The sequence below is a fragment of the Thalassophryne amazonica genome, chromosome 15, assembly GCF_902500255.1.
Source record: "Thalassophryne amazonica chromosome 15, fThaAma1.1, whole genome shotgun sequence".
Lineage (NCBI taxonomy): Eukaryota > Metazoa > Chordata > Actinopteri > Batrachoidiformes > Batrachoididae > Thalassophryne > Thalassophryne amazonica.
Window position 1 is genome coordinate 19,169,135 of NC_047117.1, and position 13,321 is coordinate 19,182,455.

Consider the following 13,321-nt stretch of genomic DNA (forward strand, 5'->3'; position numbering starts at 1 on the left):
GTCAGTATCTGGTGTGACCACCATTTGCCTCATGCAGTGCAACATATCTCCTTCGCATAGAGTTGATCAGGTGTCAATTGTGGCCTGTGGAATGTTGGTCCACTCCTCTTCAATGGCTGTGCGAAGTTGCTGGATATTGGCAGGAACTGGTACACGCTGTCGTATACGCCGGTCCAGAGCATCGCAAACATGCTCAATGGGTGACATGTCCGGTGAGTATGCCGGCCATGCAAGAACTGGACATTTTCAGCTTCCAAGAATTGTGTACAGATCCTTGCAACATGGGGCCGTGCATTATCCTGCTGCAACATGAGGTGATGTTCTTGGACGTATGGCACAACAATGGGCCTCAGGATCTCGTCACGGTATCTCTATGCATTCAAAATGCCATCAGTAAAATGCACCTGTGTTCTTCGTCCATAACAGACGCCTGCCCATACCATAACCCCACTGCCACCATGGGCCACTCGATCCACAACATTGACATCAGAAAATCGCTCACCCACACGACGCCACACACGCTGTCTGCCATCTGCCCTGGACAGTGTGAACCGGATTCATCTGTGAAGAGAACACCTCTCCACGTGCCAAACGCCAGCGAATGTGAGCATTTGCCCACTCAAGTCGGTTATGACGACGAACTGGAGTCAGGTCGAGACCCCAATGAGGACGACGAGCATGCAGATGAGCTTCCCTGAGATGGTTTCTGACAGTTTGTGCAGAAATTCTTTGGTTATGTAAATCGATTGTTTGAGCAGCTGTCCGAGTGGCTGGTCTCAGACGATCTTGGAGGTGACATGCTGGATGTGGAGGTCCTGGGCTGATGTGGTTACACGTGGTCTGCAGTTGTGAGGCTGGTTGGATGTACTGCCAAATTCTCTGAAACGCCTTTGGAGACGGCTTATGGTAGAGAAATGAACATTCAATACACGAGCAACAGCTCTGGTTGACATTCCTGCTGTCAGCATGCCAATTGCACGCTCCCTCAAATCTTGCAACATCTGTGGTATTGTGCTGTGTGATAAAACTGCACCTTTCAGAGTGGCCTTTTATTGTGGGCAGTCTAAGGCACACCTGTGCACTAATCATGGTGTCTAATCAGCATCTTGATATGGCACACCTGTGAAGTGGGATGGATTATCTCACCAAAGGAGAAGTGCTCACTATCACAGATTTAGACTAGTTTGTGAACAATATTTGAGGGAAATGGTGATATTGTGTATGTGGAAAAAGTTTTAGATCTTTGAGTTCATCTCATACAAAATGGGAGCAAAACCAAGTGTTGCGTTTATATTTTTGTTGAGTGTAGTTCTCAATTGCATGTTGCTGCATCCATCACCTTCATTCTGCTGCAAAGATACCAGCATCTTCAAACAGCTCCATCCAGTGACATGACTCTAAGCTCTTCGCAAGTACAACCCCTGGCAAAAGTTATGGAATCACCGGCCTCGGAGGATGTTCATTCAGTTGTTTAATTTTGTAGAAAAAAAGCAGATCACAGACATGACACAAAACTAAAGTCATTTCAAATGTCAACTTTCTGGCTTTAAGAAACACTAAGAAATCAGGAAAAAAAATTGTGGCAGTCAGTAACGGTTACTTTTTTAGACCAAGCAGAGGGAAAAAATATAGAATCACTCAGTTCTGAGGAATAAATTATGGAATCACCCTGTAAATTTTCATCCCCAAAACTAACACCTGCATCAAATCAGATCTGCTTGTTAGTCTGCATCTAAAAAGGAGCGATCACACCTTGGAGAGCTGTTGCACCAAGTGGACTGACATGAATCATGGATGTCAATTGAAACAAAGGAGAGGATTATCAAACTCTTAAAAGAGGGTAAATCATCACGCAATGTTGCAAAAGATGTTGGTTGTTCACAGTCAGCTGTGTCTAAACTCTGGACCAAATACAAACAACATGGGAAGGTTGTTAAAGGCAAACATACTGGTAGACCAAGGAAGACATCAAAGCGTCAAGACAGAAAACCTAAACTCCATAACATTTAGTTATAGATAGTCCAAATTATACCTTTTTGGAAACTTTATTTTCAGACAAATAATGTGGTATACCTTTAAATATGACTGGAGCATTTTTAAATTTTGACCCCTGTGTAATTCTTTAATTGACCACTACCTGGCTGCCTATTGAAAATTCAAGTGGCCAGTCCATTTTTTCGAAAGAGTAATGTCTAAGGTATATATTTGTGCCAAATCTGGTGCTTGCATCACCATTTAAAGGATCGTTTCAGTTATCTGCTGCACTAAAGGAGGTAGCAGGACATTAACATCAAATGTCAGTCTTCACAGTATTCTTAATAATACAAAATTTTAGAAATCTGGCTTTATCCACATGTTGACAGGGCATGTGCTGACTAATAATCAGAAAAATCCTATTTCTAACCTTAATTTAAATATAAAGTCGAAAAGGTCAAATGTGAAGATTTTCTCCTTTTAGGTGTTTGATATCTACGATTAAATTTATAGTCTGAACTGCTGGCCAAATATTTTAACATTTCACATACAGCTCTGGAAATTTGTGGGGAAACTGGTCATTTTTGAGATTGTGTCGATAGCGTGATATGATTAAAAAATTAAGTTGTCTAATTAATGTAAATTTTTGCTGGGGCCCATTCGGTAACTTATATACATACATGTTTAAATGTTAAACACTAATAAATTCATTAAAGAATAGTTCTGTCGGAATATAAATGAACTTTATAAAGTGTTACGCGTTATTTATTTATTTTGTTAATTTTGGAAATTCACGGCCGACGTGACCTCACGATGCCGCGCGACCTCAACAAGCTAGCACGAGCGCTCTGAGGTTTTCACGTGCACGAGCGCTCTGAGGTTATCCGGTGATCGCGAGGACGGCACGCGCTCATCCTTCAGCCGCGCGGTTCTCCTGGAGGAGAATGTGTGTCATGGGTCCGGTCATACGAACCAAGAGCTAACGGCAGCTGAACCCGAGTCCGGTAGATGTTAACTTTAAATCGTGTTTTTGGAACGGGACTATAAAACAGGTGTCTCCTCCTCACGCGCTTTAGTTGTGTCCGGGTGTCCTCGCGCTGAAGTTGTCCTCGACATGCTGTGGACTCGGTGGCTCGTGCTGCTGCTGTGCTGGAGGGTCACGGGCGGAGAGCAGGAGGATGGTGAAAGGGACGCGACCCCCGCCGAGGTCCGGGCGGACTCCCGCCGACAGCGGTCCCCTCCGCCGGCGGAGCCGCTGGACTTCGGTTTTGTACCGGCAGCGGTTTATGACACTCACGCTTACTATGAACCGGGAGCCATCGGGATCCTTTTCCACATGGTCCACGCATTTCTCTATGTGGTTCAGCCCAACGCCTTTCCCGAAGGTGAGATTCTAAAAGTCCTCCTCCAGAAACGCCGTCTGTCCGCAGGTGCAGGCTTCATTCTGGTTAAATCTCTCATCTGTGGAAGCGTCCGATTCTACTAAATTAAACATTTTATCCTTTGCTAGTCGTTTTCAGTAATAATTGTGACTATTTCATCCAAATTTCTCAATTATGGAAACCTAATTACATTTTCAAAGAAGGTATTAAAAATTAAAGCATTATTCTATTAAGGTTTGTCTAAACAAAAATTCAGGATGTCACCTTTGGGTAATTAATTAATTAATTAATTTTATTTATTTATTTTTTGTTACTGTTTTCACTCATTTTATTTTATTTTATATAACGACGAATTAAATAGAAGCAAAATGCCAACAGGATGATCAACAGTGAAGTAAGCTGCAGACTTGTTATTGTTACTTAAATATTAAAAACAGTCATGGAATTCGGTCTGTTTGAGACAGAAATCATCCTACTTTAAAGAGGAATTCAGAATCTGCATAACGTTCTTTGCGCGGTTATATTGCCCAAACATTTACCTTCCTCTGATTCTACAAGCACAGACTGCCCTTCTAAAAACGGAAGCACAAAAACTTCCAAGTGTTTAGTTGTTTAGGGTTCAGTTGTACCTTAATTTTTAAAGCAATGAAACAGTGAAAATGTTTGGACAGTCAGAGTTTAAAATGTGATATCAATAATAATAATATTAGGTGCACTAGGGGTACATCACAGCTGATCTGACTTTTATTTTTTTGGAATCCCTACACTGGGCATCCCTACACTGGCTTCCAGTTGCTGCAAGATTGGATTTTAAAGTACTGTTATTAGTTTATAAGATTGTTCATGGACTTGCACCTCCCTATCTGGCTGACCTGGTAAGTCTCTATGTACCAGTTCGGGCCCTGCGTTCTCAGGGTGCAGGACTTTTATGTGTTCCCAGGGTGAATAAAAAGTCTGCCGGTCACAGAGCTTTCTCCTATCGTGCCCCAGCTCTGTGGAACGATCTCCCGGCACACGTGGCAGTCGGATACTGTGGAGACTTTTAAATCACGTCTAAAGACTCATTTGTTTTCCTTGTTTTATCATTAGTGTTATGAAGTGTTTTTATTCTTGTATTCTTTTATGGTTGTCTTTTTATTGTGTTTTAAAGTTTTTAATTCAGTTTTTTCTGTTTTTATTATGTTGTGTGAAGCGCCTTGAGACAATTTCATCGTGAATTGGTGCTATATAAATTAATACATTTAAAATTTTGAAATTTGAAATTTTACTCCTATTCATCAGAAACGGATTATCCTTTGGTTATGAACAAAACAAGACATTTGAAAGCTCTGGACTCCAGGAAAACACTGATTGACAAACTAAATGATAGATTATTGGATTTATGAAAATAATAATTTGTTGCAGCCTTACTTTTTAGGTTGGGGGCGGGGTGTAAAATTGAATACCCTACATATGATTTCTATTTAGGTTTGTTTTTGTTTTTAAACCAACTATAGTTGCCTACATGGCATTATTGTCTTCCTTTCAAAAATCACATTATATGGCTTATGTTTTGAGTTATTACAAAAATAAAAAAAGTAAAGTGTTTTGTAATGTTAAAATAATGGAGGAATACATTCTGGATTCATATCAACAGCCTGATGGACACCAGAATTTCAGAGGATTCCTCACATAACAACCACTATTTCCACCAAGTTTCATTACGAACTGTTTGATTAACCTTTTTAGTTATCTTTACTAAAATAGTTGACAAATATAATCTGGATGAAGTACCAGCTGTTAGTGTATGTGTGGCTGCATGTGTGTGGCCTGCAGTTCTTCATAAGTTCAACAGCAAAGTCCAAAAAAACACTCAAAGTTCAAAAGACCAGTTATTTGCACACCGCTGCTGTTCTTGACTTCTGATTGACAGCCCGATTCCAGAAAACATGCCCCAAACTGCTCACCAATTTTTAAAGACTAGGTTCAAAGAGCGCACACACACACACACGGTCTGCATGCAGCAGTGGTGTGCACATGTTGAGCTGAAAAACCAGTTATGAGGAGATTTTGATGGCTGTCAGCTTGTTTGGGTCTGTGTTTTATTAATGAGGGCCAGCGGGTGATCAGTTCGGTCACATGATCAGTACCTGTTGTTGTGTTTGTGTACTACAGTAACCCTGTTGTGTTGTCTGGAATACATACAGCTAAAAGTGGCCTGGTTGTACAACCATGAGTGATCACGTTGGAGAATGTCACGGTGCAATAGGATTGAAGCATTAAGTTGCTGCCATTTTGGTTTCCAGGGTTAGGACCACTGGCGAGGTAATCAATTAGGAGATCAGCGATTAGACGGGACTTTCTCAGTCACCTGCATCACAGCATAATACCTTAATCTACTGGACCATATGCTGCAACTGTGAGGGACTTTCTAACAGGATTCACTGTCACACACCTGCGCAGGTCACGTGTGTGGCAGCCCTCTAAAACATACAGAGCTGAGCTGTTAATTATCTTCTGATTAAATGATTGATTTTGTGGGTAAAAAAAATTCATTTGTAACTTCACTTCTGTTGAAGCAACATTCCAAAACAGTATTAGATACTCAGGGTTCAATTTGGGTTTTGGAATTTGGACTCGTTGGAACTCCATGGGGGAAAAAGTTGGACTTCCTTTGTCATTTGATGGAGTCACCATTCAGTCAATGAATTTTTGATATTGAAATGCAAAGTACATTTGAATACAAGCTATTTCCCTTTCCTGCATGGTATCCACTTGTGCAGCACAGCACTGATACCTCACAGCAAGAAGGTCGTGGGATCACTTCCCGCCCTTCCTATGTGGAGTTTGCATGTTCTTCCAGGCAGTCCAGTGTTATAGACTGAACTGTCCCCCTAAAATTCGGTCCCCCTTGAAGACGCGGTTCACGGATTAACACCTCGTTTTTGCTTCAAACTGGACTCCAGTCATCATCTATCTCAGCGACAGATGTCTGCAGCTTTTGCACAACAATCATTTCCACATAAAGTCAACATTATTTCATCATAAAAGGTGGTGGAAGCAATCAGAACGCCGCGGCTAAACGAGCTGCATACGTTCGCTGCGCATCAGTCATTTCAATGCGTCACAGAATTTCACAGAGTTTCTGCTTAAAACAGCCTAGTTTCTGCTTAAAACTGACTTTAGAATGATTTAAGAGGTTTTACCTTTATCATCTGATGGTTAATAACCCCATTAATCCATTTGATTACTTTGGGTGAAGAGACTCCGTCTCAGATGTGCTGCTCTGGTCCGAAATGACGCATGCTCAGATGCAAAAGGCGGACTGATTTTTAGGGGCGGACCGTTTGGTCTGCGACACTGGTATCCTCCCTGCTTTAAAAAATAAATAAATGAATAAAAAATGCTTGTTTAGGGTCTGCTCCTTTCTATGCCCCTGACCAAGGCAGCGTCTCTCTATCTGGAGTTAGTCCCCAGGTGCCGGACTGTGGTTGGATTGTGTCTAACTGTAATTAGGATGGATTAAATGCAGAGGACAATTCTGTTGTATGTATGTACAATGATGACCATAAAGGAATAATAATAATAATAAATTATAGTTTTATTTATTAGTATTATTTTCCTCTTCTTATTGTTTATAATCTGCTGCAGTGTCGTGGTAATTTATAATGTTGTGGCAGCTTTTCTAAAAAGTTGCAATGCAAGTTGTGAAGGTTTTTGTCAGTTTTTTTTTTTTGTTTTTGTATTTTTTTGCAATGAAATTACAGTAACAAGTGAAAAGGGCAAAAATAGTTATGATCCTACTACTACTAATAATAATAGTAATAGTTGTTCCAGTGAGACATTTTATTGAAAACTATTATTTCTCTACTCACACACAGTTTGTCACACAGATGGACAGCATGCCATGTATCAGTTTAAGACATACTTTATCACGAATCGTGCATATTTCATGAAACGTACTTTCTTTTCAGTACCTGTAATAGATGTGGATGCAAAAGCCTCTGTCATGAGGGATCTTATGGATCTGTTTGTTGTTGTTGTTGTTTTTTTTGTTTACCTCCTTCAAAACAAAAAAATCTTCCCTTTGGCTGTAAATTAATCTGAATGGCGGCCCACATGCCAAAAAGTATTTGCTGTGTGTGAATGACATACAATTTCAACTAAATGCATTATATTTCATAGAAAATTTACATTCTAAAAATAAAATGAAGTTTCAACATAAAATCGCTTCCGTTTAATTAGCTAAACAGTAACTTAATAATTCCATGACCACTGCGCTAACTTTTCAGTTACTCTGAAACATTCTCTCTGCTGCAAAGAAAAAATGCAGCCAAACCCCCCGTGATGGAACATGCCGTCAAAGCTCTGCACGCTGCTTTTGCAATGATGACGAAGTCTGTTCTAAAGAGAATCCATACAGACAAACTTTACATGCTGTTCATTTCGCATCCCCAGGATCTTTTTTATAATTGTTTCATCCCCCCCCGTGGAGGGATGATGTTAAATCCACCTGTAAGTTGTTGGATGACAACAGCAATATCAAAGCGCTGACAGTGTGTTAGTCCTTTACAACGCTATTGGCTCCTCAACATACAAAGAATGTATATGAGTGTGTTCCTCTAAATGGCTAGAAAAATTAAAGCAATGTTTCTTAAGGCAGTAAAATATTCTGAACTTTGACATGGAGGTAAACCTCCTGCCTGTGACATAAAGACACTGAAAAGCTAAGAATGTTCATGCTGAAAGTTTATCATTGTTAATTATAATACTTTGGGGACAAGAAATTTAATTTTGAAAATGCACCAATCAGCCATAACATTGTGACCACCTGCCTGATATTGTGTAGGTCCCCCTTTTGCCACAAAAACAGCCCTGACCCTTTGAGGCATGGACTCCACTAGACCTCTGAAGGTATGCTTTATCTGGCAGCAGATCTTTCTGTTGGATCAGACCACATGGGTCAGCCTTCACTTCCCATGTACACTACATCAGCGAACCTTGGCTGCCCATGATCTGAACTGTCACCAGTTCATTGGTTTTCCTTCCTTGGACCATTTTTTGTAGGTACTGACCACTACACTGACAAGTGTCGTTTGGATCATCAGTGTTTTTCACCTCACCCGTCAGTGGTCACAATATTATTGCTGATCTGTGTGAATAAATTAATTTCAGAATCTGTACAATCCCAATTCCAATGAAGTTGGGATGTTATGTAAAATGTAAATAAAAACAGAATACAATGATTTGCAATTCCTCTTCAACCTTCAATTGAGTACACCACAAAGACAAGATATTTACTGTTCAGACTGATAAACGTTATTGTTTTTGTGCAAATATTTGCTCATTTTGAAATGGATGACTGCAACACGTTTCAAAAAGCTGGGACAGTGGTATGTTATCACTGTGTTACATCACCTTTCCTTCTAACAACACTCAATAAGCATTTGGGAACTGAGGACACTAATTGTTGAAGCTTTGTAGGTGGAATTCTTTCCCATTCTTGCTTTATGTATGACTTCAGTTGTTCAAAAGTCCAGGGTCTCTGTTGTCTTATTTTGCGCTTCATAATGCGCCACACATTTTCAATGGGCAACAGGTCTAGACTGCAGGCAGGCCAGTCTAGTACCTGCACTCTTTTACTACGAAGCCACACTGTTGTAACATGTGCAGAATATGGCTTGGCATTGTCTTGCTGAAATAAGCAGGGACGTCCCTGAAAAAGACATTGCTTGGATGGCAGCATGTGTTGCTCCAAAACCTGGATGTAGCTTTCAGCATTGACGGTTCCATCACAGATGTGTAAGTTGCCCATGCCATGGGCACTAACACACTCCCATACCATCACAGATGCTGGCTTTTGAACTTTGCGCTGGTAACAATCTGGATGGTCTTTTTCCTCTTTTGTCCGGAGGGCACGACGTCCATGATTTCCAAAAACAATTTGAAATGTGGACTCATCAGACCACAGCACACTTTTCCACTTTGCGTCTGTCCATTTCATATGAGCTCGGGCCCAGAGAAGGCAGCGGCTCTTCTGGATGTTGTTGATGTGTGGCTTTCACTTTGCATGGTAGAGTTTTAACTTGCACTTGTAGATGTAACGATGAACTGTTTCAATTTATTTTCATTTATATAGCGCCAAATCACAACAGAGTTGCCTCAAAGCGCTTCACACAGGTAAGGTCTAACCTTACCAACCCCCAGAGCAACAGTGGTAAGGAAAAACTCCCTCTGAGGAAGAAACCTCAAGCAGACCAGACTCAAAGGGGTGACCCTCTGCTTGGGCCATCCTACAAACATAAATTCCAGAACAATTCACGGACGAATATACAAGAAATGCTGTTGGTGCACAGGACAGGAGGGTCGCCAACCCAAATACAACTTCCATCTCTGGATGGAGCTGCACCTTAAACAGAGAAAAACAGAATCAGGCATCAAAAAGACCAAAAAATACTGTATAATTTGCCAGCATTAAACAACAAGAAAAACAGAAGAAATGCTAAGGTGATCGCTGGCCACTAGCCCTAAACGTCACAAAAAACCCCAGAGTTTAGGTAATGTTGAGGCCGTGGCCCGCTCCAATTACTAATAAAACGAATTAAAAGAGTAAAAAGCGCAAAACAAAACTGTACCAGTATGCTAGCCATATGAAAGGGAAAATAAGTGCGTCTTAAGTCTGGACTTGAAAGTCTCCACAGAATCTGACTGTTTTATTGATGCAGGGAGATCATTCCAGGGAACAGGGGCACGATAAAAGAAAAATCTGTGACCCACAGACTTCTTATTCACATTAGGGACACAAAGTAGTCCTGCACCCTGAGAACGTAAAGCCCGGGCCAGTATGTAAGGTTTAATTAGGTCAGCTAGGTAGGGAGGTGCCAGTCCATGAATAATTTTATAGGTTAGTAGCAGAACCTTAAAATCTGATCTCACTGGGACAGGAAGCCAGTGAAGAGATGCCAAAGTGGGTGTAATGTGGTTGTACTTTCTGCTTTGTGTCAAAAGTTGTGTTAAAACTGTGTTAACTGACAGTGGTTTTCTGAAGTGTTCCTGAGCCCACACAGTAAGATCCTTTACACAATGATGTTGGTTTTTAATGCAGTGTTGCCTGAGGGATCGAAGGTCACAGGCATTCAGTATTGGTTTTCGGGCTTGCTGCTTACGTGTAGAAAATTCTCCAGATTCTCTGAATCTTCTGATTATATTGTGGACTGTAGATGATGGAATCCCTAAATTCCTTACAGTTGAACGTTGTTGAACATTGTTCTTAAACTGTTGGACTATTTTTTCACGCAGTTGTTCACAAAGTGGTGATCCTCGCCCCATCTTTGCTTGTGAATGTCAGGACAGGCTGGAGCCTGTCGACCATGGTGGCTGGACCCACAACGCAAACTCCTGGACTAGGCTTAGGTGTAGGAGAAAACATGGTCTTTATTCCAGGCTCTGGTTCGGTACACATGTGATCAAGCAGCGGAGCAGAGGTACAATCAGGATCAGGCATAAACGCAGTCATGGTTGAGCAGGGGTCAGAGGCACGAGCAAACACGGACGTACGGGATGAGGCAAAAGGCATGGTCGAGGAAAACAGAGCAGAGGTACGATACACGGAGAAGCAAAAATCAGAAATGACAAAGGCGCTGGAATGTGTACGAGACAACAAACTGGCTGTAAGACTGTGAAGGTTTAAATAAGGAGCAAACAAATTAGGGTGATGTGAAGCAGGTGCTGGAATTCTCTGGAAGGGGGCGTGACCGGGGATGCCAAAGGTTGTGCAGGGTACAAGATAGTGAAGGAAGGAAAGCACAGAGTGGAGTGAAGTAACAGACAAAGAAACGTGAACTGGAGCAAGAGTGGGAGTGAACGAAAACACAAAGCAGACAAAGTGGGAAACAAAGACATGGGGCAGGTGCAGTCATGTGAACATAATAAGCTGGGTGTGAGGAATAAACTAACACTGAATGTGAAACTACAAAAACAAGAACTGAAATCAAACATGAGCATGTGAACAAAAGCAACTAGAACTGATCAGGGAATCAATACAAAAGCAAAATTAAACAGGAACAGACTAATAAACAGAAATCAAAACCCGATATACAAGTACAACAGAAAACAACAGCAAACATATACAGAAGAAAGCTAAATGATAAACAATGAAAACACAAACCGGCTGAACAGAACTAGAACAGAACTGGACAATGGCTAAAGTATGAAAAGTAACAAAGTGATAAGAAAAACATAACAGAATAACTCATGATGAAAATAATTACTGATAAATCAAAGATGAAGCAGACGGAAAACCACAAAAAGGGGAAAAACAAGGGCTCAGCGCCCTGACCTGGCCAAATCCCTGACAGTGAAGGGCTGAGACTTTTGGGGATGCTCCTTTTATACCCAGTCATGGGTGTCCTCAGTTCCCAAATGCTTATTGAGTGTTGTTAGAAGGAAAGGTGATGTAACACAGTGGTAAACATACCACTGTCCCAACTTTTTTCAAATGTGTTGCAGGCATCCGTTTCAAAATTAGCAAATACTTGCACAAAAACAATAAAGTTTATCAGTTTGAACATTAAATATCTTGTCTTTTTAGTGTTTTCAATTCAGTATAGGTTGAAGAGGATTTGCAAATCATTGCATTCTGTTTTTATTTGCATTTTACACAACTTCCCAACTTCATTGGAATTGGCGTTGTACAATCTTGTGCTTTTTCAGTCAGCTGTTATGTGTCATTTTTTTAATTAAATTTTTTTAGGTGTAATAGTTGTGATCTACCAGTCAGGCTTGTAAATGATAATACTCGGGCTGTTTGATAAAACCTCTGAAGAGCTCCAGTTTGGACTGCAGATTGCTGATAAACTATAATAACTAGTATAACTGTTAAAGAAAGTAGTTGCCAGCTAACGTCTGACATTTATAAGAGTATGATTTTTTTTTTTCAACTGTAAAAGTTGCATTAATGGTGAAGCATTTAAAAAAATGTTTTGGCTCATTCGGTGTGGGGAGGCAGTGTCTTATCCCTCTGATACACACAGGCTAGATTAGAGGATTAGCATCCACAGGGCTAATGCTAACACTGCATCTATCACCGCTGCAGATGGCATTGTCAACACGCACACCGAAAGTGGGTCATAGTGCTGATCTGTTTGCTTTAATCACTGTGATTGGTAGAAGAAAGAAGTGGTTTTTTATCTGGAAGCAGGTATTTTAAAATCAAATGGCACAGTCAAGAGAAACACAGATGAGTTGTCTCGTAAGTGAAGTAACAATGATATTACTACCTAAATGTCCAGATTAACATGGATTGATGCTGTAAAGTCTGAGATGGAGGGTCTGGGTTTGTGACTGTCCTGAATCAAGATGAAAATCCTGCCTTTGAATGATTCCCTGAGATGGTCATCAGTGCTGTATCTGCATTGAACTTGTTGAGGGTCACTTATCTCAGTATTGATGTTCATGTCTCTGGGACTTTGAGGTTGAGAGATGCCTGGGAAGGGTGTATGGAGAGAGTCACAAGGTCCCTGGACAGATGTGTGTTGAAGAGCCAAGTCTTTAGGGTTCCGGAGCTTCCTGTCTTATTGGTGTGAGACTTGGACACTAACCAGTGACCTAAGGTGACACTACATGTCTTTGGCAGCAGGTCCATTAGGAGAATCCTTGGATATTGCTGGAGTGACTTTGTGCCAAATGAATGATTTTCTTGTGGGGGAATATCACTTGTATCATGAGGAAGCATCAGCCACGACATTTGGCGTGTTTCTCTGGACATGATCCAGCACACTGGTGCCTCAATGCTGAGGACCCCAGCTTGTGGAACAAGACTCTGATATACTTGAGCTCCTCCACTTGGGGCAGTAGCTCTTTCTTGACCCAGAGGGGACAATCTACCTTTTCCAGCAGAGGACCGTGGTCCAGAAGGAGAGGCTGATTTACCCTCCTGTCCTCATCTATGGTGATGAGCTTTAGGTATTGATTGAAAGCACAAGGTC

The 13,321-nt window shown here is 41.1% G+C and overlaps 1 protein-coding gene across 1 annotated transcript in view; it reads left to right on the forward strand.

The window, feature by feature from the left end:
* The first annotated feature begins 2,937 nt into the window (after nt 1-2,937).
* The window catches only part of prom1b (prominin 1 b), a 43,868-nt gene continuing 33,484 nt past the window's right edge, over nt 2,938-13,321 (forward strand). The window contains 1 exon segment of the mRNA XM_034188018.1: nt 2,938-3,359. Coding sequence (XP_034043909.1) covers nt 3,089-3,359 — 271 coding nt within the window. The 5' untranslated portion in view covers nt 2,938-3,088.